A 24,565-nucleotide genomic window follows, 5' to 3' on the forward strand; every position below is an offset into this window, starting at 1 on the left:
GGAAACATTCCTCACTTACCTAATAACAAATCTTAATTATGATCCTTTTTTAAAATTAGATTTATAAATATTAAGGCAAATATAATACATTTAATAAATACCGCCCTAGCAAAGTAAAATCAATATTGTATGATGTAATTAGTGCTGAGTATAGACAAACCTAGTTATCATAAAAGTATGAAACAGTTTTAATAAAAAAAAGTACAAAAGCTGAACAAAAATATATATGCAAACTTTAATTGGTTGATCACATGTCTCAAGCACAGAAATAAAAATAGTGTGGAAATATCCCAACCTGAGCGGTCTGTTCTGCCACCTTTGGTACATAGCTACAAATGCATCAGTAGGTTAAATTACCTCAAAATTCCCACCATCTTTTTAAACAAAGCTGGAAAAAGAACATTCAAAAAGTTTTCACGTTAGCTAAAATCTACCCCATAGCATTGAAACATTACTCCCAGGCAATGCTTTCTATATAGTTATACAGAAAGTAAACAAAGACAGCATCTTCTATTCTAATTTTTTTAATGTAATTTCCTATCTAGAAAATGATTTACTACATAATGCATCCTAACAATTATTTATTGGTCACGTAAAGTTTATTGCACAGAAACTCATGTACAAAAGCAATATTCAAATTTAAACTGTCATTGGTATTCAAAGCAATAACATGTTTTTTTTTTACGTTTTATTATGTTGTTGATAAAAATTCTAAGGCATTGATTTGAGGTAATAATCAGCAGTACAGGCACCTCTCATTTCAACTTTTACATTGACCCCAACCACAAAGTAAAAACAGTGTTCCCATTTTCAAACACATTAAGGGCAAAATCAATGGACAACAGGTAAGAAGTACAGTAATACACTATCAATACACTATTACTGCAGATATTGCAGTATTGTGAACACTTCAAAATTGACAATGTATAATGTCACAGAAAATGTACAGCACATCTAAAAACTGATTAGATCTTATTGCTTACATGTGTCAATGAATGACATTTATGTATCTAATTTCATATCCAACTGCTGATGTGTGTGTGCATGCTTAGTGGTTCCGGCTGGACACAGAACTATTTATGGGTGGTCGCACCAGCTCCTCCATGAAGACAGCAATGATGTGGCATAGCTCCTTGGCCTGTAGATCAGAGTACAACACACACGCACACAAACACACACACACACACAAAGAGATAGACAGACAACAGACATGCAAAAGTGAAAAACAGACATACATGTATGGTTATCAATGAAAGCATTGCATAATTTTATCAATCAGAGCTTATTTAGTAAATCAGAAGATGCCCGAACAAAGAGGAAAAGAGGGGTGTGTCCTGGGAGCAGAAAGGGCCTTGCAGAAATGGCACACATTCTTTTTGGTTTTGTGTGTAAATATGATGTGAAGAATTGGCCTTTTACTGATGCAATTCATACAACTCTCAATCACCTCATATGGATGGAGACAACATATTTTTTACTGTATAAATGACCAAAATGACACCCTTCTTTGACATTGGCAAATACCGAATCTGAAATGAATAGAAACAACTTTGTCTTGAATACTTAAATAGCTCAGGGACTTGGGGTGTGCCTAAAAGAGGAACACCTGTGATGCTATAAGCCTCTTTGTCCCTGTTGTTTACTTGTACCTACAGTATACTCAGCTCATATTCACTTAACAGGCAGATTTTTATAAAAGTATGGTGGAAGCCTACAAACACATTATAGCCTTCTGTTTTCAGGAAGAGCCATTTGTTTTCCCTGATAGACTTGCTGCAAATTCCCGACTGCAGTCAAGTGTACTTCACCTGTTTGAGGTGGATGGTCATGGTCTCCGGGCGTCCTTTGCTGCTATAGGTGATCTCCACCGCTGGCACTTTCTTGGATTTGACAGAGCGCATTGACTGCAGTTCCTCCAAAGGGATCACAAAGGACCGCTCCTGAATAACAACATGAAAATAATACCACATCAAAAATAATATTTCACATCTGTGGCAAATATCTGTAGTCAAGTCCATATAAGGAATCAGCCCCAACACCCAGTAGATAATCATCCATCACCACTATATAATAAATATATGAACTATTCTTGGTAACAAATTCATTATTCATCTCTCATGGATTAATGTAACTGGTATCGTACCTGACACAATTATGCTATATTTCTGTCTAGGTTTCCAAGATGAATCTAGTACCTATGCTGGGTATACCTGTGTTTTAGGGTGGCAGAACAACACTCCTTCTTGGTTGACGGCCACCAGGCAGGGCGAGGGGCAGCTGCGATTGCTGACCTTCTGAGCCAGGTAGATATTTGAGCCAAACAGAGGCAGGGAGCTCAGACACTCTGGGGGACAGAGGGAGCAAATCAATCGATCTGTGCAATTCCATTGATACAGCACTATAGTGTGTGTACTGTGTGTGTGTGTGTGTGTGTGTGTACAGTATGTGCATGCCCTACCAAGGAAGCGTGCTTTGGCGTCATGGGGGCTGAGGGACTGCATGGTGTTCAGCTCGCGGAGGGTGAAACTGTGAATCTGTTCCAGGTTTGTACTGCCCCCAACCTGTCTGGGGAGGTACTCCTTCAGTTCAGGCCTGACAGGGACAGAGAAGAGGGACACTAAACATATGACAGACAAGAAACACTTACGTCTGGGTCTGAAGACAATTGTATTGCTCCCAGTGAGTGCTGGTGTTTACTTACTGGGCCAGGTACTCAGGGCTGCAGGGTTTATGGGTAGGTATTAGTACTTACACAGTGGGCTCCTCACTGAGGCCCTGTGCCAGGTGCTGCAGGGCAGCCAGCTCTGCCATCTGCTGGAGGACAGTGTCATAACTGCCTGGCAGAAACAACTTGCCATACAAGTAGTCACCCAGGACCTGCAGGGAACAAAACAGGGACGGAGGGGTTGTCACCACAGGCATGCACTGTGTATTCACATACCTATCGTACTCAACGTAGTATGTACATTAGTAGTCACTACAAAGTCCCAAAAGCCTGGTAAAAGAACCCTTGGGTCGTTGCTATGGTACCTGTTGGAAGTGGAACTCAAGGTACAGGCCATTGTCAAAGTGAAGTGGGTGTGCCCATATGACGCGATGGAAGGACAGGAAGATGGAGCCATCGTCCAATAGAAAGTCAAAGAGGTACTCATCAGGGTGGAGGGGCCTCACCATCCCATCTGATGGAGGAGAGGAACAGAGACATGAGGGAGCTGGTGTGGACAGAGAACAGAGAAGTAATACAAAACCTCTAGACATGTCCTTGGTTTTGTTGTGATGATTAACAGACAAACTTTTTTGCATTGCTGAGGAACAATATGGGGATTTGATTGTGTTTGTTCACCTACCTTTGTCCCGATTGGCATGGATAGAGAACTCCTTGACTTCGGATAGGTCTTGGATACCCATCTCTCTACACAGCTCTTCAGCCACCTCCAGAGCCACCTGGAAACAGAGTTGTTGGTTCCCTAAATTATACAACAAAACTATAACCTCAATATTCATATCGTGGGGAGGAGATTGGGGATTTCATTGTCCCCATCCCAGCCAGAAAGTTAAATGGCATTAACAGAACTGTTTGGTGGGCTTCGAAAAACAGGACACAAGCTGAGAGGATTATGGGACGGGTCTGTCAGGAGATGGCCAAAGACACAATGTTCATCTTTATCATATTCAGTCATTTGAAGAGGGGTGTGTGAGGGTGGGGAGGGACAGGTATGTAGGGTCAGCAGACTTACACTGAAGCTGTGTATCTTACACGGGAAATCCACTCCACCAGGGAGCTTGACTGGCAATCGACGAAAACTTCTGCCAGCCTGCAGAAAAAAGAAATGAACCAGTAAATGACTCTCACTCATAATGAAATAAAAAACTAATGATACACTTCGAACTCATATCTTACAAGTATGGCTTCCATCTCTACGTGAGAGGGGATGTGTCTGCGACCTCCATGGACTAGACTGCGGAAGAGGTTCTCCTTACAATGTTTAGATAGCTCTGTGGTAGAAGAAAGATACACACATAACTGCAGGAGTGCATGGTTAGCACAGCAGCAGATTCTCTTTTGAAGTCATTGTTGGCATTTGCAGCAAGTCAGGCAGCAGTGCGTGTGTGTGCATGTGTGTGAGTGTGTGTGTACGTACCTTGGTAGGGGTGTGTGGGGTTTTGGCTGATGTGTTGTAGGTGGTGTGTGACATAAGGGTTCAGATTGCCAGAGCAGGGGAAGAACCCTGTTACCAGGTTGAGCAGACGCCAACCACGGGTACAGCTCTCCCTGTAAACCACACACAGACAAATACATACGCAGGCATACACACTTTTGAAACCTCTGTTCACACTATAAAGGTTTGTAGACAGAATGCCAGGCACTCACTGGTGTAAGTTGTTGGTTGTCTGTTTGATGATCTGACAATAGATCTCATCTCGTAAGAACTCCTTCTCCTTTCCCAGCTGAACAAAAAAAAGTGTACTAAATATTTATAATATACAATATCACTACAGGCTCATCATATACTACATCACTAAATGTTTATACTATACCAAATGACTAGATGTTTATACTGTACTATATTAATACACGTTTATACTATGATATATTAAGTAGAAGTTTATACTACACTACATTAATACATGTGTTTACTATACTACTACATGTTTATACTATACTACATTAATACATGTTTACACTATACTACTACATGTTTATACTATACTACATTAATACATGTGTGTACTATACTACTACATGTATATACTACACTATTTTACTAAATATCAAGCAGCTGTATTCTTATTAGGACCAGGTTGAGAGTGTGCAAACTGAGCGATGATGTAGGCGTGCGTGCGTGCATGCGTGCAAGAAAAATAGAGAGAGCGTGAGAGAGAGATACAATGTACATGTTATAGGAGTGGCTCACCATCAACACATGGCTGACACAGTCTCCTTCAGATTTGTGCTTCCCAAGAGGCTGGTCACCCATGAACTGCATCACACCTTCAGACACAGAAGGGGCAGACCATTCAGATGAAGGAATGCAACACCTGAGAAGTGTAGGTGTGCGTCTACTCACTAATGAAGACTTGGACAGCCAAGCCATTGAGCTCCAGATCAGAGTACAGGATGAGGGATTCCTGAATGGGAACGTCCGTGTACTGAACCATGTCTGTGAAGTTCCTACCTCCGTCAAGCAAACCTCGACCCTCAACTCTAACAGAGGGAAAGACGGGAGGATGAGAAAGAGGAAGGGCAGGTTAAAGATAAAAGATGAGATGGAGCGATGAAGGGAAAGATATGGGCAGAATAAATGGAGTTTATGGAAGACAGTTGGGACACAAGAAGCGGGTAAACCTCATTACCCCTCTCACCTGCTGACAGAGTCTCTGAAAAATTTCATGGCGAAGTCTGTCATCAGAACCTTTTGGGCCTCACTAATCTCACTGGCCTGGACCGAACCAGGGGCGGACCGAGTCGACTCGGCCACGGAGCCCTCCCGGCTGGGCTGGGCTGAATTCATTTTGGGGGCGGGCCTGGGGCCTGGGGGTCCAATGGCTGCGACAGGCTTGGGTTCTCTCATGCTCTTCCTCCTTTGTTCACGGTTGTCAAGTCGTACGTGATGGTAGTCAGGAGGGGCAGACGGCTGGGTGAAGTCGGCTGGGAAGAGACCGGAGCGCCCCGCGATGGACCCGAAACACCAACCTGAGACGAAGAGTCAGAGCAGGGTTAATAATATCACACAAAGACACACACACACACACACACACACAGAGTCAGTGTGGTGACCTCACCGGGTTGGAGGCTTTCCATTGCCAGGAGTTTGATGATGTCACCCTTGCGGAAGTCGAGTAGGCTCTTATCGTCCGTCACAAAGCTCTTCAGGGCGATGACATGATCCGAGCCCTGAGAAGGTTTAATAGGTTGTTGTCACACAACATAGGTCCTATACACAGTAAGTTGTATTGTACCAGGAAACCAGTGGGTAGGCCTAGTGTTTATGGCATCTGACCAAAAGGTCCCTGGTGCCAATATCCTCAACTGGTAAAAGTGATGTCGTAAAAGTTGCTTAAATAAGAATTGGTTCTCAATCTCAATCAATTTGATAGGTCAAATATAAATGAATATTACAACAAATCAATGTAGGACGAGGAAGAGTAGGGTGGTAACCTTGATGAGTTCTTGGTGAAACAGGCTGACCATGGCAGCGATCTGAACAGCCCTGTTGCTCTGTAGCTGGAGCTGGTCTCCCTTCAGAATGAACTCCACCGTGTCTTCAGATCGTAGCTCCAACGACAGCAGCTCTGCATAGCTAGACAGAAAAACACAGGTACATTTATGGACATTAACATCACATGCAGCAAGACCTGTGGGGATCAGCTCATCCGCAGGCATAACAAACACCTTGTTCATCTCAAAGGTTTGGTTATTAATCGTGGAATACCTGTAACTCCGGAGGAGGCGCAGGTGTTTGGGGTTGATGCCTGATGCTCTGGCTACCTTGAGGAGACGAATCCCACGATGAGACACGCCCAACAACTGGGTTTCCTCGCCGCCACTGCCCTAGGACAAACAGAGAAAGAGGACAAGAGTTTGTGTGGGGTATTGTGTAAATGGGACGCTTTGTGATTAGTGTAATGATTTAAGGTTTTCATGAGGTTTTCCCTATTTTGTCGATTGTCCCATTTCCACAACACTTAACCTAAGTAAAGGAAATCCCGAAGCTCACTCACTTTGACAGGGAACAGTCTAGTAAAGTAGTTTTCCCAGTTGTCTCTGGCAGCCATCACTATCCTCTTCTTCATGTTGTCGTCCTCTACTGAGCTGATACTCGTGCCCACGTGGAAACTGGCTGGAGAGAGGAGGAGGGATGGACAGAATGAGAAAAGACAGGATGGAGGATCAGAACAAACCTGTTGACCTCACTCACTGACTCACCCAGTAGATCCTTCATTTTCCTCCGCTCCTCTCTGGAGATCCTCACACAGGAGTCAGAGTATGTGTCTCTCATGATCTGGAAGGGAAACCAAAAAAGGAATTGCCTTATAATACCATAATAGTATTAGCTAGTAAATTAAAAAAAAAAGTGGCCACCAAGAAATGACTAGAACTGACTTGCTCACAAAGGAGGTTGAGGATGTAGGGATGGTTGAACCTCTCTCTGGGGTAAAACACCTGAACACATACATGCAGAGTTGACAGGGATTCCCCCCATAATGCAAACACAATCAATATAGAGTGATTGTCCTCGTCTGCCGTTCCTGCTCACCTCTTTGCGTAGGATAAGTTTGCCAGGCATGGAAGAATAGGAGAAATAAACACTGGCAGAGAACCTGTGGAGCTGGGAGCGAATATTGTCCTCCTCAGAGGGCAGATCTATACAGGACAAACACAAGCCTTGTAAGTTACATGACGTGCTGAGTTTTTACTGTAGGAGGCCTTGATGTGATAGGACAATATGTGCTGCACTGTGGTAGTCTTACAGAGAGTGGGTGCGGCTTCGGAGGGGGGGTCTGGCACGCTCTCATAGATGGATTGGGCTATGGGGGGAGGGGGGGCGGACTCGGGGGGAGCAGATGGGGGCTCCTTAGAGCGGCCCTGGGAGCCAAACAGGTCAGCAAGGTAAAGTTGTTTCTGCCTCATGCTGTTGGAGATGGACCGAGGCCCCCTGGTGGAGGGAGGGGAAAGCGGCCTCTTCTGGCCCGGGGGAGGAGGGGCCCATTCTTTCTGGAGAGGAGCCGAGAAGAGTATTACTGTAGGCGATGCCGAATGACATGTTGGTTTTAATACTGATAAAACATGACCAGGGCTAGGCGACTCGGCATGCATGGACGAACACACAGCGCTTACCTTTTTCTGTTGTACAGGTCCTTTACCTCTGAGGATTGCAAGGGCCTCCTCTTTAGGATCATTCTTCTTCACAAACGACCGTGCTGGAACCCTAAAGAGGAGGGAGGGAGAACAGACTAATGACAGCAGCTCTATCAACGGAACAGATGAGCCGTGCTCGACCTAAAGAATATGGGATGGTTCCACAGACCCACCGACCTGACAGGTTCAAAGGGTTTTGGTTCACTGGCTGGGCGGTTCTGGTACTGTTTAATTATGTCCCGGATGCTGGAACTGGGAGGAGGCACGGTGGTAGGGGGGCTGGCGGGGGCTGGTTCTCTAGCAGGAGGAGACGGGGGAGGTGGCACAATCCTGGGGGCTGGGGGTGGTGAGGGGGAGCGAGGCTGCGTCTTTTTGGCCGGGCTGCTGGGAGCAGGTCGAGGCTTCGGCGTTTTGGCTTCTGGCTTGGGTTGAGAAGCTGACAGAGTGATTGACAGCACGGGAAGGTGCATGTTAGACAGTACATGAGCATTCTCAGTTTAGCTTGTGGTGTCAGAATTCAGGATTATCTGAAGGCGAACCGGCTGTGGTGTTTTCAACTCTACTCACAAATCTTCTGGAAAAACTCTCTCTTCTCCTTGAAAGACTCATGCTGTTCTGGACTGGTCAAGTCCACGTCTCTCTCGGGCTGAAAAAGCAGAAACACACACACACACATTAAAAACAGGTGTCTGCCACCAAGCTGGGGGTCGTTTCTTTTACAACGGCCAACATAAAGGACACAAACCTCCACACACATTCTCGCCCAGGCCCACTCACCTCAGGTATCTGATGCTGTGCCCGTGGCTGGGGTTTCTCCTGGCTGGGCGCACGATGCTGGGGCGGGGAGGGGGGCCGGGGGAGCGTCCGGGCGGGCGGCGGGGGTGATCGGGCGCGGGGCGGCGTGACAGTGCGGAGGTTGGCCTGCCGTCTCTGCTCCTGGGTCTGCTGCTGGGACATGGTCATAGCCTGCATGGTCATCTGCTGCGCCTGGACGGTGGACAGAGGGGAGAGAGGCAGGTGGTCACAGTTCAAGGGCGGGAGGGGGGGGAGGGGGGGAGGGAGGGATGTGCCCAGGGCTCCCAGTACCATGAGCAGGGCCTGCTGGTTGATGAACGCCTGCTGCTGCGCGGCCATCTGCTGCGGGTTGATGCTTGGCGATGCCGGCTGGGGCATCATCATGGTGGGCATCATGGGTAGGGGGGCAGCTGGCATCATGCCTGGCATCATCGGGGCCCCATAGCCTTGCATGGCGGGGTTGACTGGCATTCCTGGGAGGCAAAAAACGCAGGGGAATACGGGAATTGTGGGGGAATGGTGAAAAGTTTTGCAGTGATCCGCGTTGTGGTGTGATTAAATTGCCCCCCTCACTCACCCATTGAATAACCTGGCATTGTCATTGGAGCACCTGGAACACAGGTAATAACAGCTGAATCAAAAGGTATTGAGAGAGAGCAAGAGAAGTGAGAGAGGCAGAGAAACTGTACCTGCTCCATACATCCCTCCTCCTCCTCTCATCCTCCTGTTCAGCATGGCCATACGCTCCAGGTCCTACACACACACACACACACACAGACACACACACACACACACAGACACACACAGACACACACAGACACACACAGACACACACACACACACACACAAACACACACACACACACACAGACACACACACACACACACAGACACACACACACACACACACAATCACATTGTCTGAATGGAGACACCAAAGTTGATTGCCCTTACAAAATCTTACTTCTACCGATCCAAAACCTAAACCTAACTTCAATAATCTAACATTTATGCCTAAACATAATCTAGCCCTAATGCTAAAAAAGAGGCTGTGTCCTCAGTCACCTGTTTCTGATTAAACCACAGTTAAAGGATATTTTGTATATACAAGTCAGTTCATAAATCAGAAACTCAATAGCTAGTCTTGTTTATATCAAAGTGAAAGGAAAACCCAATCCAACTACAAATAGCTCCAGGTAGAAAGTTCCAGAACATATCAGACAGAAAATTAAAACATGAAAGAGTGTTTCAGATAAAATACATACTCCAGGTCCCTGGTCCAGCACTGGGTCAAAAAGGTCATCCACAAAGGCATCTATCTGACGACCACCGGACCCATCTGATGGCTGGTGGTCTCTGTGATCCCAGGGGGCCCCTCCTTGCTGGGGGAGACCAGGGGCTGGCATGGAGGGGGCCGGGGGAATGAAGCCATCTAGGTCTGTTGTCATCATCCTAATGGAGAGAGCGAGTAAAGTTGCTGAAGATCCCAGGCGGCTTAGTTACTCCATTATCATTGTTTTATTCTGGCAGAGTCACTCCGTCTCTTTACTGGCCACACAGCGTAGGTGCCCCAGAGCGAGACGTCTCACTGGCTGACGGTTTCGGGTAGGGGAGGGGGGGCGAACGGGAGGGGACTGGTTCGCTTAGTGCCCCTGGACTGACACCAAACACTGGCTACCGAGATGGCAGGCTCTGGGTTGGTGGATGGCAGGCTCTGGGCTTGAAATATGTGTTTAATGTACACTAAATCAGCATGTAGTATCCACGTTTATACTTGAACGTATTGTGTTTTTTATGGGTATAAGTACATATATCTATATTGTCTGTTTGTTGTGTTAATTAACGTAATTCTTTTTCTGTTGAAATGCGGTTGAAAACGTGTCAGAGAGGGTAGGATAACAAGGAGGAAACGGGGAACTTCTTACAATGTGGATATATTTTTTGTAATCTTTCACTGCTTATGAATACAAATTATTAGAAAAGAACTGGGTAAAGTCCTTTCTGTGTGTGTGTGTGCGTGTGCACATGCATGGGTGTGTCTACAACTACAGTTCTGAGTAAATGTATTTAGTCATTAAAGGTGAGTGAGTGTGAGTCACAGAGGGTCAGAGAAGCCTCACCACCGACTGAGCAACTTAAGGAATTACCGCGAATGCAACTGAAAAGTCAAGGGAACTGTGCTCTTCCCAAGAAAAGAAAATGGACCCTGGGTAACGGCTTGGCGTAAGGGTACAGAGGCCACATATGAAAGGTCATAGATTACATGTTGCTGTAAGCCAGGTCAAAGGTTGCGCGCACATATGCGTGTACGTGAGTGCGTGCGTGTCCCTCCCGGCCTCACCCGTTGTCCTCGTGGCTGAACAGGTAGTCAGGGTGTGGCTGTGCGGTGCCCATTGTAACACCAGTCTCGGCTCCAGCCAACAGGTCCATGACGAGGTCACATCCAGCCAGATCAGACCAGCTGTCGTCACCTAGCAGAGACACAGACCAGCCCAGAGGAGCCTCAGACAACCCTCTGAAATGGAGCAGCCATGAGGCCAGCTGCTCTCCTGTGGTCCACGACTCCACCTCCGCTGTCATCTTCTCCTCTGGAAGAAACGAAGAGAAGGGATACAACGCTCAACCAAGCCACCATGATAATCACACCCAAAGGCCACAAAGATAATCTACAATAAGGAAGACATTTATATTTTATAACCCCTCTCTGTCCCTCACCTTTGAAGGTGTGTACGTCCAACACCATCTTTCCCCTCCTCTGATTGGTTGTCCACTCCAGCTGGGAGGGGGGGTGGAGTCGCGAAGTGGGTGAGGGTAGCTGGAGGGAGGTGAGGAGTTTGTGCTGGCACAGGGAACGATATTCACCTGGACCCCTGTCGGACACATACCTGTCCAGAGGTGAGACGGAGAAGCAGAGCAACAAACCCCAGGACATGTCAGACCAAAACCAGAACGGACAGGTTTGTATACAAATACAGATAGAATAGACATCTTCACACACGATTTGTCCTGCTGGGCTTCTTACTTCAGTAGGGGTTTGTCAAGGGCTGGGGAAGGGGTGAAGGCACTGAGGCAGGTGGCTAGTAATAACCAGCCCCTCAGGGAGCTCTCCTCCGTCTCCCTTCCCCAGGTGGTGTGGACTATCTGGGCCAGGATCTCATCCCTGAGGGGGCTTCTGGTCTGGCCCTTCTCCACAATGTAGTTCCCCAGGAGCTGCTCCTGCCAGCCACTCAGATCCCCGTCCCCCACAAAGCGCAGGATCTGTGCAGGGAGATGGAGAAGCAGAGCGGGAGACAGTGGGTTACAGGGACAGCAAGCCAATCACACAGCGGTGCTGGGAGTCCCTTCCACACGTGTGTGCGTGTATTCATGTGAATGGGGTTGTGTGTGTCCGGTACTGACCAGTTTGTATATCTCCAAAGCGGTGCGCGCATCCTCTGGCTCCAGGGAGGTCAGAGGTTGTTGAAGGGGGTAGCCCTGTTGCTGGACCCAGCTATCCTTCAGTGTAGATTTGGTGTATCTTGAGAAGGGGCAGGTGTCTATATCGATGGGCAGGGAGAGGTGGTGTTCGGCCTTCACCTGTGGAGGCGCCACCTCTGTTATCCCAGAGACATGCTGCCTTCCTGGAGGAGAGACAGAACCACAGTCATACGCAGAAAAACCCCCACCAGAGAACAATGGCGGTACTGGGTCCAGACCAGGAGAACCTGCCTATTAATTGTCAAAGAAACTTGATGATCTACTACATGCATATTTTGCCCACCACCAGCCCCCCCTCCAAACTAGCTACACCAAGTCCTGCTCCCGTCTGACTAACCTGCTGCACTGCGTAGTCTGGCTGACAGCTCAGCCGGGATCTCCAACATTCCCACATCCTGGAAAAGAATGATCAGGAGAGCTTCTTTTAAATACGTCTTTGAATAGAATTGAAAAAATTGGAATAGATACTGTACAGGTGTTTAAAGACAAACAGAGTGTAGTTTAGGATACACTCACCATGCCTGTGGAGGAAGAATCCTCGGTCTTAGTGTTGGTGGACCTCACCTTGCTCCTGTCCTTCTTTGCTTGTTCCTGAGGGCAGACAAACCCAGATTTGACTGAGTTAGTATTGAGATACATATATACATCGTCTTATCTTTGCGTTTTTAATTTTTTTATTAACAATCAGGTGATGCTGAGCTCTGACGAGCAGTGACAGCTCCTCCTTTTGATCCACGGGAAAGAGGCGACCTACACAGACATGCCAAGCCTATCCACTTCAAATAGTTTCTATGTGCCGTTCTCACATATTTCCCTGCCGTTGAGAAAAACATTCCACGGTTTTGTTCTTTACCTACCCAGGTGTACGTCCAACCTGCCTGCAGACATTTGTCCGGAAAACACTCCTATTGTGAACAGAGGGAAGACATATCCCAGCCAAGGCGCTCCACCCATAATACAGGTCACACGGACACTACAGTCCAGAATGCAATCACTTATCTGATGGTTTTACAGCGAGCTAAGGAAGCCCGCATATCACCGTGCTGTAACAATGTGATGTGATAGATCTCTTGGTAAAGGATTTATTGACGTGTCTGGGTAGGTTACACGGTACACAAACACACATTGACAGGACACACACTCATACTGGACACACTGACTAAGTGATTGTTGAATAAGTATCGCAGGGTAGACGTTGAATTGTGTTGACAAGGTACTAGGCAGTTCAGGTACCACTGTTTTGACGACCGATTTAAAGGCAGTGATTATTTAACTGCAAGAGCTTTTTCCTTAATCCTTTAATTGTTTTATGCTTTATGGATAAGGAGTTGCTGTGTACAACATTTCTTGTAGGCCGGGTAACCTGAGAGTTTGACCGTCATTGTGCATTGTCCTGTCAGCGTATATTAAACAAAAAACATGTCAATACTTTTGTACTCTGTGAATTTACAAGGGACAAGGATTTACGTCAAATTAACAAAACGTGAACATAATCATAGCTTCGAATTTTTGGGATTTAATATTTTAGACGAAGTTCATAACAGGTCACGTGTTCACGCCAGCCCAAACAGCGAACTGTGAAGCCTTCTCTCTGGACAACTGAAGGATGGCATCAGCGTCCATAGTCCAAATCCAATAAACCTAACTGAGGGTAATTCACTGATCAAATCTCAAAGGGGAAACAAAAACTAGCTAAAGTGAAGCTTTCTTACAGACAAACATGACAGCAAAACATGATGGAAATAATAGATAACCGCCCCAACCATCCAACGAATGATTGCAAAACCTAGACAGTATCCACTACCTTTCTGTCCGTCTATCTCGCAACGCCTCCTCTAAACTCTCATTAAAGCCCTGATTTTAAATATAGCATTTTCAAATGGTTAAAAAGTCTATTGACGAATAAAAGCAATGCCTACCTGTTAATAATCCTAAAGTGTATTAATCCAGAGAGAGAGAGACAGAACTGACAAGCGGAAGGAGAGTTGACACAGCCTCTAATTTCAGAAATAGGGTCTGAAGTCCGAGACAGGAGTGTGTGGCTAGTGAAGTGTGTGTGTGTGTGTGTGAAAAAAGAAAGAGAGATTCGGTGTGTAAAGATGAACAACGTGATACTGTAAGTGTGGGCAGGAGACCAGTAGGTGAGGCGCAGGGTCACTGTGGTAGAAATCAATTGATCTGCTTGACCACACCCTTTACATCTCATTACACACGACGAGGAAAGGAAACAGGAGGCTGCCTGGTTATACATTTACCCCATAGGGCTTTTATTCGCAATGATCAGTAGCTTACAACTCCTGACACTATATATAGTATACATGTGGTATTAAGGGATGACAGTAAATTGTGTTTGTCAGGTATGTTGCTGATAGGATAAATACTTTTTTGGGAATTAAGCAGTAGAGTTACACATCAGTAATATATGCATGTATATTAAGTTAATTTCAAAAAGTATAACCTCTAGCTCAGTAACCATGGAAATTAAAACACTGAATGTGGTTGATTCTCTACTCACAGAACCTAAGGAATAAAGCCAAGGCCACAACTAAAACTTCCAAATAAAAATATATTATTTTAATAACACAAAACAAGAAGTAATTCTCAACTTGTCAGATTTCAAAGTCTCCTTGGGATGATACGAAAGTTTTTTTTTGGAAAGCATTCCTGAATAAAAACACATGAGCTCCTAGCTAATCAGAAACTACAGCCATATGATGTAATATAGGGAGGCGCTATCTCTCCTCCAGAACACCTGAGGTTCGTTTCTTACCCACTGATGTTGCTCAACTGAAAGGACTGATGCAGGAATTTATAGCACTATTTATACCTATAAAGGCTGCAAACAGAATACAGTTGCCAAGCAACCTGGCTATTGACTCAGGCAGATATGGATAGGATAGTTATTTCCTTGTGTGTGTGTGTGTGTGTGTGTGTGTGTGCGTCTTACCCTCCACTGTCGTCTCTTTATAGTGTTCCTGGTAATCATCATAGTAGCCCAGAACTGAGTGAAAGACAGTCTCAGGCGCTTGTAGTACTTCCTGTCAATAGTCAGGGAAACCAGTCAGGCACCAGGTGGATACAAAATGCAACCTGTCTCTCTTTCTCTCTGGTTCTGTCTCTCACTTATTCATATATACAGATATTGTATATGGAAGAAACAGAGAAAAGGGGTTACAACAGTCAACCATGGTCCTGCATATGTAATGTTATGACTTTCTAGACTTTCTTGTTTCATTTAGTCTCTACTCTTGGCCTCCATTCTCTCTGTTGTCCTTCCTCTGTGTCCCTCCATCCCTCCATCCATACCTGGCCTGATGTCCTCGTATGTGGCTCTGGATGACAATGGCTTTCTGTTTGAAAAACCTGAAGTTGCGTCTGCAGATGAACCCTCTAATGTTCCTCTGGATGGTAACTGCAGCCCAGGTCTGAGTGCTGCTCCACTTGTCCTCAACACGCTGGAACAGTGTCTCCTTCAGGAACACCTACACACACACACACACACCGGAATGCGTGCCCACCACACATATACACAGACAAACCCACAGGAATGCATGCCCACCCACACACACACATGCACACAGGAATGCATGCCAACACACAAACACACACACGCACGCACGCACACACCCAAGCAGGGTTGTGACTTTTTAGACACTGATCAAAGATACATGACGTGGCTCAGTTCAATCCTTTTTATGAACCTTCCCATTCTATGAACCAACTACATATGGTGGGTTCCTTCGTACCTTAGTGAGTCCTAGCTGGTACTGTCCTTCCTCAGCTCCTACAAAATTCAGTAGCGCCACTGTCTGCTCCTTGTCAGACATGGTGTCTGAGCGCTCCACCAGGAGGATTCCATATCTGGCGGCAGGGAGACGTATGGTGGGTACTGAGTGTGGATGGTGGCAGAACGGGGTATGAATTAATATAGTGTGTACTGCTTGATTCACCCAGTACCTCTCCATAAAGTAGGTGTAGGGAATACGGATTGGGTATCCTTCCTTTCTGATGGTGATGGTCTCCAGTATCCCAGCATGCCTCAACTGGGTTGACACGTAGTCCACATCAAAGATACCAGGAAGCTGAGGGAAGATGGACAGGATATGATGTCATACAGGCCCAGAAAGGGCACAATTGACAATCTTTAATGTAGAATACCCACCTTGACATAATTTGGCTTGAAACATCTAACAAATGTGGTTTTACACCTAAGTGGAAGGAAAAATAACTGGTCATCCATCAGAGCACGTTTTCTGACAGCAAACGAAAGGCAACATTCTTTTAACATTTAAAAAAGGCCCTGACCTCTCCATTCGCGTGATGAGCTCGCTCAGGGACTGTTGGAAGTGAGCTGCAACCGTGGAGGGCTGCTGCCTGTGACCTTTGCCCCTCCGCCCCAATTCTTTCTGTTGCAGATAACTATCCTGCACCTTCTGGAAGAGCCCTGACACCATCTGGGGAGGGCAGATACAGCGTGGTCATCAACTGACACCCCTGCTCCAGCACTCAGGGCTGCAGGCTTGTCTTACCTTCAGACGGCTCCGAGCGAACAGCTCCACCACCTCTGTACGGAACTGATCGTGATTCTTATTCAGGAAATTATGAACCTGAACAGAAGATGGAGAAAGCCGTTAAGACTCGCAGACGAAGCTTCCCTTAACCTGTCAGATCCAGAGGGTGACGTTTCCATGCCTGGTAGGTGACGGCACCGGCGGAGTGATACAGAGTAAAGACGGGAAGAGGGATCTTGGGCTTGGTGTAGTACGGATTGTTCCCATGGTGATAGTGGCACTTCTGGAGGAAGGTGTGGTCAGTGGCCTGAGGCAGGCTGGTCTGGTCGTCCAGTATGCGGAGGATACCGTGAGGTCTGGAGGAGATGAGGTCCAGGCAGGAGTGGAAGTCCTGCAGCGGGACAGGGTACCACTGGATCTGCTCTGAATTGTACTCCTCCTGGGGAACGAGGTACATTCTAAGTTATTAGGCGTGTTCACACTGCACCTTAGCCTAGGGCTAAGTGTCTCCTAAGCCCAGGGCTAAGCAAGTGCTCACACGCGCATATTTTGAAGTGGGCTAGCACGTTTATTGTCCAATAACAAAAGCCGTACTTTCACAAAATGCACATACGCGCCGTTAGCAACACAACCGTATTTCTCTTTCGATCCTTTCACTCTGCAAACTTTTGTCGTTTCATAATGCTTGCTAAATCTTAAAGAAGTAGTTATTGCAGCTTGCTTTGGACGTACATCTAGCAAATATGTCGAAAGAATGAAGGTTGACTAACGTTTTTCTCTTTATTTGCGTAATTTTAACAAAGTTGTCAAAGCAAATACCGACGGGGTGGGCATCTTGATCAACCGATGCATTGAATTCGGTAATTGAATCATGGTAGAGTAACATTGATCGCGTGTCAGTGATATAGGCTACGGTAACAATCGCATGCCGGAGAGAACGTAACATGTGTAGCTTATCATTGAATGTAAAGTAGTATTGTGGCGTATTTGTCCGTTCGCCTAGGGCCTAAGAATACAGGTGTGAGTCCTTTAGCCTAGGGTTAAACCTTAGCCCAGGGCTAACAAACTCTTGTGTGAACACAGGCTAAGCAAACCCAGGGCCAGTCTTAGTCTGGGGCTCAGATAGCCCAGGGCTTAGAACAGTGCAGTGTGAATAGGCCTTATGAAGGTCAACCCCAATAACGAGATTGGACAAGTGAAAGCGCTGTGGTTTGACCTGTGAACTGTGACATCCGGTCCACTGACCTGTTCCTGGGTCACCACCGCTTTGTTGACAAAGTGCTGCAGCTGCTCGTTGGCAAAGTTAATACACAACTGCTCAAAGCTGTTCACTCCCAGGTCCTATAAGACATAGGTACATCGATGTAGAATAAATGCATATCATATGCAATAGATCAGGGCAGCCCAACCCTGTTCCTGGAGAGTCTTGTGGGTTTGTTCACAGTTGTCCTCATTGCCCTTCACCTCAAAGCCATACATGTCCACTATGCCCACGGTGCTGTCCATCTCTGTAGGACTCAGCCAATCATTGATCTGCTCCAACAGCCAATCAAACAGCACAGAGTACAGCGCCTTGGCTATGGCATCTCTAAAAGAGACAGATAGATGAAAGCTTACTATTATTATACTATAATTCTATGTATTACATTAATCCTTAACTCCAAAGATGCTGAATAAAGAGGCTCTCAATGACAATGCAGGACATGTCTGGTTCAGTACCTGGATTCTATGGCACTTTCTACAGACAGCGGGCAGTAGATCCTGTCATAGGTGGTTTCCTGAGGAGGGACAGGTAGGTCAGGTAATGTATGATCAGCTGAGGCAGAGTGAGGCAAGAAGGCATGGAGAGGCAGTCATACTAACCGTCACTCTGTGTGTGATGACCGTCTCTAGGGCCTCCGATGACACCTGTAACAGTGAACCTACTCTTCTGGCTTCAGCCTGACTAAAGATACGGGCCACCTCAAACGACTCATTCTAGACAAACACAAATGTACACTTTAAACATACAACTCATTTTTACCATTCACAAACCCTAACCTCAATACCATTCATAAACCGTAACCTTAACCCGCAACGTTCACGCATAAACCTAACCTTAACTGCTACCCCATACACCAAACCCATAAGCTGACACAAAGATTCTGAAAGGTGAAAACTTGCAACTGTAATGTCAGGACATTTTGGTTAATCTTGGTCCTGAATAGGCAAGGAAACGCACCTCGTAGGAACTGAAGCAGATATTCCCCAGCTGTAGTATGGAGGACAGTATGGCCCACACTGTGGAGATCTGGTCAGCATGCAGACCAATCTTCTCAAAGCACTGAACCAACAGCGAGAAGTCTTGTTTGTCCAGCTTCCCCTTCAGCTCACAGGCCCCGCCCTGACAGAGATGGAGGTAGGAGGAGACTGTTTGACTGACATCACTGTCCCTCAGCCACGGTCCAAAGAACACCTGGGATGTGTAGGACCCTCCCCCCTCCACCACCCCCAGCCCGATATAAACCTGATTCTACTGATCAGAGCTCACCTGATTGAGGTAGTAGTATGTCTCTGCTCCCTGCAGATAGAGGTTCTGTTTATCCCAGTCATTCATCCCTTCCAACAGCTCATAGAACACATGGTAGTTCCTCTCGCCTTTGGCCTTATGTCATTATAACAGGATAGTGTGATAAACCATCAGTGAAGTCAGAGTAGATTAACAGATTAATGGCGGAGTAGATTCATGGATTAACAGATTACCTGGAAGACAATGCGTGACTTCTCCAAGAGGTACTTTGACAGCGAGGTCCCCACCACCACACCACTGTCAGTCAATGAAAAGGAGGCTTATTCAGTGCAAATGTGTTTCTCCACGGTGTGAAATCAGAAGTCACTAGAGGAGGACTCACTGGAGGATGTGGATGTGAAGGTATTTGCCAAAGCGACTGGAGTTGTTGTTGAGGATCGTCTTGGCATTCCCAAAACTCTCCAGGACGGGCATCACCTCGGTTGGCTGTCGGAGGTTATCGTTCCGGCCCTGGTACATAGAACTGAGGTAGTGGACTATGAGCTTGGTGGCCTCGGTCTTTCCCGCCCCACTCTGACCACTGCAGAAAGACCCAGTAACATCAGCACAGCTGGAGACTCAGGTCACGGGACTCAGGAGGGAAAGGGGAGCGTCGGGGGGGGAAAGAAAGCAATGCCTCTGTCGTACCTTATGACGATGCACTGCTCCTGTGGCGAGCTCTGAGATTGGCTGAAGGCTGCGTCAGCGATGGCGTAGACATGGCTGCACCATTACAGACACACCCAGAGACTTGGATTAGCACCACCCTCTGCTCGTCACTCGGCTCTCCCTCGGAAGGGCTGACCCGGGAGTGATTGTGTTACAGCAGGACGCCGCAGGGCTTACTCCCGTGTTACCGGCGGTACTCACGGAGGGTTGCGGTGCTGATCCTTGCCCTGGTACTGCTGCCGGAGGTCCTCCGTGTACAGGCTAAGGGGCTTGAAGGGGTTCATTGACAGCAGCATGTTACCTATGTACGTCTGAGACACAGAAACATGACAGGCTGGTCTGGAATGGCGGCAGACAAGTGAGCGGTGAGATTCCTGTTTGGAGGGAAAGAGAGACGGCTCTAAAGAGAGCATGAATGTCCCCATGTTTTAGTTGCAGGGTTACGTACGTAGATGGAGTCACGGTGGAACCTCTTCTTCAGATTCAGCAGCACAGAGCTCTCACACACCTCCCTGAACACAAACAGCAGATTATACCTGTGTGTGTGTGTGAATTTGTTGTTTGTCTTGGGGGTGTGTGTGTGTGTATGCGTGTGCGTGCGTGCTCTCTCACTCCAGCTGGGACAGATCCTCAACCTCGTCCACCTCCACAGCTACGTCAGTCCCTGGCATCAATACCTGGGGAAGGTCAACCCAGAGCAGGCATGTTTCAGACGCACATCTCACTCCAGAACCGTGTATAACGGTTAACTGTTTGTAACTCTTTTTGTTGTCCTCTAACTTCATCCCTCAGCTCCATACCTCTGCTTAGAGACCCTCCACTACAGCAAAACAATATGACTAGATTCACGCTGATGTCTGAGTCACTGTGAAAGCTGATACTCTGTCCGGCTGCCTGTGTTATACTCTAGTGTACTGGCACATAAAGGAAAATAAATAAACCAGTGGACATCTCTGTTGTAGGCTTTAGTCAATACACATACACACTGACAGTGGTGAATAGGATCTGTGATACATCATGAATAAGCATCAGTTATATTGCTCTTTCCCTCAAGTACACTAACCAATAAGCTTTGCTATTAAGTGAACTACTAAGTAATCCATGAAGAGAAGTCTCGAACCAGAACTTTCCAGTATACTAGCCAAACAACAGCAGGATATTCTCAGTACCATTGTGTTGTTCAGGCGGTTCTCCAGCATGTCCTGAGCAGAGTCTTCAGCCTCCCAGGGTCCTCTACCGTTGTGGGTTGGTACCGTCTTGACCTGGTCCCCATCCTCGTACACCGTCCACTTGGTCAGTTTCTCCACCGTCTGGTGCGGCAGGAGGGTATCCGCTCTCAGCCAGTCCTGTGGAAGGAAGTCACAACTGGGATGTTGATATCACAGTATCTGGTATATTCTGAAACCTGGGTGAGGCTTATGCAAACATACATCCTCACAACTGCACATTTTGTAACGTTTTCTGTGATGCCTCGTATGAAATAGATATTACCCGACACTGTGCTCAAAATATTGTTGTAATGCTAGATTAATACAGGTAAATCACTACAATGTTTTTGACAATATAGTTAGTATTCACTGTAGCTGGTACAGTAGCTAGTATACTATAGTATATTTTGTATTATATTGTAAGCAATACACATGACTGAGGTATACTACAGAGTTAAAAATAATATTCTGCACTAATGCTCAGAACAAAATACACAATACTAGATGTTAATTAATAGAATATTATGGCATATACTGTAGTGTTATTATATATGATTATGGTCAAAGAACGCAAAATGTATTACCCCGTGTCATCAGTACCTGGGGATCGCCAGTCATCTTTGTAGTCCCAGCCCAGTGCACCTCCGGAGGGCCAGCAGGGTACAAACCTCCCTCTCCCATCAGCTGGGCCACTTCTCGATCAGCCTCTTCCTCATAATACGATCCCACTCCAGACCCAACTCTGGCTGGTTCTCCAGTCAGTCTGACAGGTTCTCCAAACGCAGGACCATCTGTAGGTCTTATAGTCCCCGTTCCCGTCTCCTCCACGACTATAGCGCCATCACGGTTGGGTCCTCCAGTTCCACCACCAGCGACGGGCATGGATAGCTTGGTCAGTTTGAACTGGCCGTTTCCCAGTTTCGCCTTGGCTCCCTGGAGGATGCTGACACCGCCATCGCTTTTGAGAGCCTCTTTTCTTTTCCTGTCTTCATTGTTGGTGTCCGATGTAGGTCCCTGTTTTGTTGCGTTCTCCTTTGTACTGCCAGTTCTACCCAGGTCTGTCGCTCCTTCTGAGGCTCCAGGAACAGATTTTTTAGTAGACTTGAGGAGGGTGAGGTCTGGTTTGACTGGGAGAACAAGCCTGGCTCCTGGTTTGGGGGGCTTTGGGGATTCGTGACTGGCTCCTGCTGCAGTACTGGAGCCTGGGCTTGTGGAGGATGGCTGAGCAGGCTGGGTTGGCAAGATTCCTTTGGCCTTGCCCACACCCAAGCCAAGCTTGTTCATCCTGGGGAACACAATAGCAGCTGGAGGGGAGGTGGAGTGGGGTTCGTCACCTGACTCCCCAGCCTGTTTCTCCTCACTGACAGTAGTATTCTCATTGGCTCCGGATCCAGAAGCGTGGTTCTTCTTTCTGGCCAAGCTGGCTTTACTAGCCACACTGATGACCATTCTGTGTTTGACTAGGCTCCGTTTGGAACCAGTGGCTCCTTCCCTTGGCTTGACTGCTTGGCGAGGGAGCCAGCGTGACACGCCAATGGCCTGGGTCATCGCCTTCACTTGGCTCCTCATGTTGAAACCTTTGGACATCTTTCCCCTGATCCAGCCAGAGACACGGCGTAGGGGCGTACTGCTTTTCTTATTAGCGATGAGACGGTTGGTTGTTTTGGCTGGAACTTCATCTGCACACTCTGTTGTTGCTACTTCTTCTTCGGGCTTTGCCAACATCGGACTGGTTCTGTATTGAACAGAGGCCATCTTGACTCGGCCCAGGACAAGGCCAATGTTTTTCGTGCTCCCCTGACTTGCTTGTCTTCCTACTCCATCTGGTTGCTCCTCTTTCTCTTGTTCCTGACAGGCTTTAAGGTCTTTCTTTCCTTTTGCTTTCAACAGCAGCATTTTTGATGGGCCTTTAGGAATTTTGGATGAAGTTGAGGCAACCTCTTCGTCCTGCGTCTCAAGTGAGGAAGAAGAAGCATCCTTGTCTTTGGAGTTTTTAATTTTTTTGGCAAGCTTCAGACTTTTGTTTGGTGTAGCATCAGCCCTTTGAAAGGAACAGGCTTTCAGAGGCTGGGTGTTTTCCTCTGCTTTCTGTTTCTCTTTTCCTGTCTTTTTTGCTGCTTTCTCTGTCTTTTTTGCTGCTTTCTTAGCTTTTTCTGCTTTCTTTTTCTCTGCCTTTGAGAGTTTCTGGGGTTGTTCTGGTGTCCTCGATTTGTCAGCCTTCTCAGCCTGGCCCTTTTTCTTAAACATCTTAGATTTCTGACCCTCTGCAGGGCCAGGGATGTTGGTTATCAAGCTGAGTGGTAGCGTGGTGGTAGATTTATTTGGTGAAAACCTTTTCCTTGAAATTACCTTATCAGATTCACCTCCATCGCTCGTTGTCAACTCTGATTCTTCCCCTTTTCCCTCACTGGTGCTGACTGTTTCCTCTTCAGGTTCCCATCGTTTCCTGGTTTGCACTAAGGGTTTGCCCTCCAATCTCTCCTCAATTTGCAAAAGTTCTAACTCTGATTCCTCCTCTGCTCGCCCCTCTGTGCTTCTCTCTGTGTCCGACACCTCAACCTCCTCTTCGCTGCTCTCCTCAGTCTCTTGCCTTTCTGTCTCAGTTGTCTCTTTACTAACTGGCTCCTCTGTCTCTTCGTCACTTTCCTCCTCTGAGCTCTCTCCCTCGCTCTCAGATTCCTTACTCTCCTCTGTTTCACTCAGTATGACAGTATTCTTTACTGGCTTTCTTACAGGTGTAGGTGTGTCTGCCCGTCTTCCTGTGGTTCGGGGTGTTTTTGTTCCTCTTTTATTAGTTGGATTTATACTGTATTTCATGGTCTCCCTTTTCTCTTTGTGAAGTGATCGTCCCTTCTGACCTCTCCCATAAACTTTTTTTTTGTCCATTCTCTTTATCCTTTTCATTGCAATTTAGACTTTTTCCATTCACTGCTTTTTTCTCTTCCAAATCCACTTTACCTTTATTGATACTCTTTTCTTCCTCTTTAACTTTCCCCCTGCAACACACCTCGTCTTCCTTGCACAGTTCTACCTTTCTTTTTCCACTGGCAACTGCAGGAGTAGAGACGCAGTGGGGTCTGGAATCGTTTGGTCCTTTTTTCTGAGGCTGGCTTTCATCTTTTAGTTTTTTCATTTTGTCTTTCTTCCCCTTTTCTCTTCTGGCCCTCTCATTACCCTTAACTGGTGACATTTCGGAAGGAATAAGGGCAGTCCTTTATCAGCTTTTATTCATTTTCGGTTTTAATATAATTATGACCTGCAGAGTGGGAACATAAATACTAAGAAAATGAAGAGGATAGGTGCATGTAACCAATCACACATTGTGTGGGCCTTAAATGACTACTTTTTATATCGAAAATCCTTACCAAGTATAACCTTCAATTAGGAATAACTAATCGGCTGCCAATGCACCAAGGTTCACATTAATAAATGAAGCAAGGGAAGCACACAGTATACCATGTCACCCAGTCTGTTAGCATTAGGAAGCACGCTGTATT

General features: G+C 46.6%; 1 protein-coding gene across 1 annotated transcript; it reads right to left on the bottom strand.

Moving 5' to 3' along the window:
- Window positions 1-221: 221 nt before the first annotated feature.
- myo15b (myosin XVB) lies at window positions 222-24,565 on the bottom strand. The gene is made up of 58 exons (XM_020046936.3): window positions 21,669-24,565; window positions 21,030-21,206; window positions 20,473-20,537; window positions 20,309-20,372; window positions 20,062-20,171; window positions 19,840-19,914; window positions 19,535-19,732; window positions 19,386-19,449; window positions 19,174-19,287; window positions 18,865-19,026; window positions 18,507-18,620; window positions 18,363-18,421; window positions 18,108-18,231; window positions 17,889-17,984; window positions 16,825-17,082; window positions 16,662-16,739; window positions 16,438-16,586; window positions 16,295-16,340; window positions 16,090-16,214; window positions 15,879-15,993; window positions 15,439-15,614; window positions 15,080-15,170; window positions 12,649-12,723; window positions 12,470-12,527; window positions 12,055-12,275; window positions 11,678-11,913; window positions 11,371-11,540; window positions 10,997-11,243; window positions 9,921-10,107; window positions 9,346-9,409; window positions 9,234-9,266; window positions 8,948-9,129; window positions 8,639-8,848; window positions 8,429-8,507; window positions 8,039-8,297; window positions 7,841-7,931; window positions 7,474-7,717; window positions 7,260-7,366; window positions 7,106-7,165; window positions 6,929-7,004; window positions 6,724-6,842; window positions 6,435-6,553; window positions 6,161-6,302; window positions 5,785-5,896; window positions 5,365-5,695; window positions 5,070-5,206; window positions 4,917-4,993; window positions 4,373-4,449; window positions 4,143-4,273; window positions 3,902-3,996; window positions 3,738-3,815; window positions 3,348-3,444; window positions 3,031-3,179; window positions 2,753-2,877; window positions 2,459-2,592; window positions 2,211-2,344; window positions 1,809-1,940; window positions 222-1,138 (listed from the first exon to the last, which is right to left on the bottom strand). The coding sequence occupies exons 1-58, from the start codon at window positions 23,970-23,972 to the stop codon at window positions 1,049-1,051; spliced, it is 9,642 nt and encodes a 3,213-aa protein (XP_019902495.3). The 5' UTR covers window positions 23,973-24,565; the 3' UTR covers window positions 222-1,048.

The sequence above is a fragment of the Esox lucius genome, chromosome 5, assembly GCF_011004845.1.
Source record: "Esox lucius isolate fEsoLuc1 chromosome 5, fEsoLuc1.pri, whole genome shotgun sequence".
In the NCBI taxonomy this organism is placed as follows: domain Eukaryota; kingdom Metazoa; phylum Chordata; class Actinopteri; order Esociformes; family Esocidae; genus Esox; species Esox lucius.

Coding starts and splice junctions, on each gene's coding strand:
- myo15b (XM_020046936.3), bottom strand. CDS start 23,972: ATGAAAAGGATAAAGAGAATGGACAAAAAAAAAGTTTATGGGAGAGGT. Junction 19,915..20,061: donor GATCAGCACCGCAACCCTCC/GTGAGTACCGCC, acceptor GTAATGGTGCAG/CCATGTCTACGCCATCGCTG. Junction 7,367..7,473: donor CGAAGCCGCACCCACTCTCT/GTAAGACTACCA, acceptor TGTCCTGTATAG/ATCTGCCCTCTGAGGAGGAC.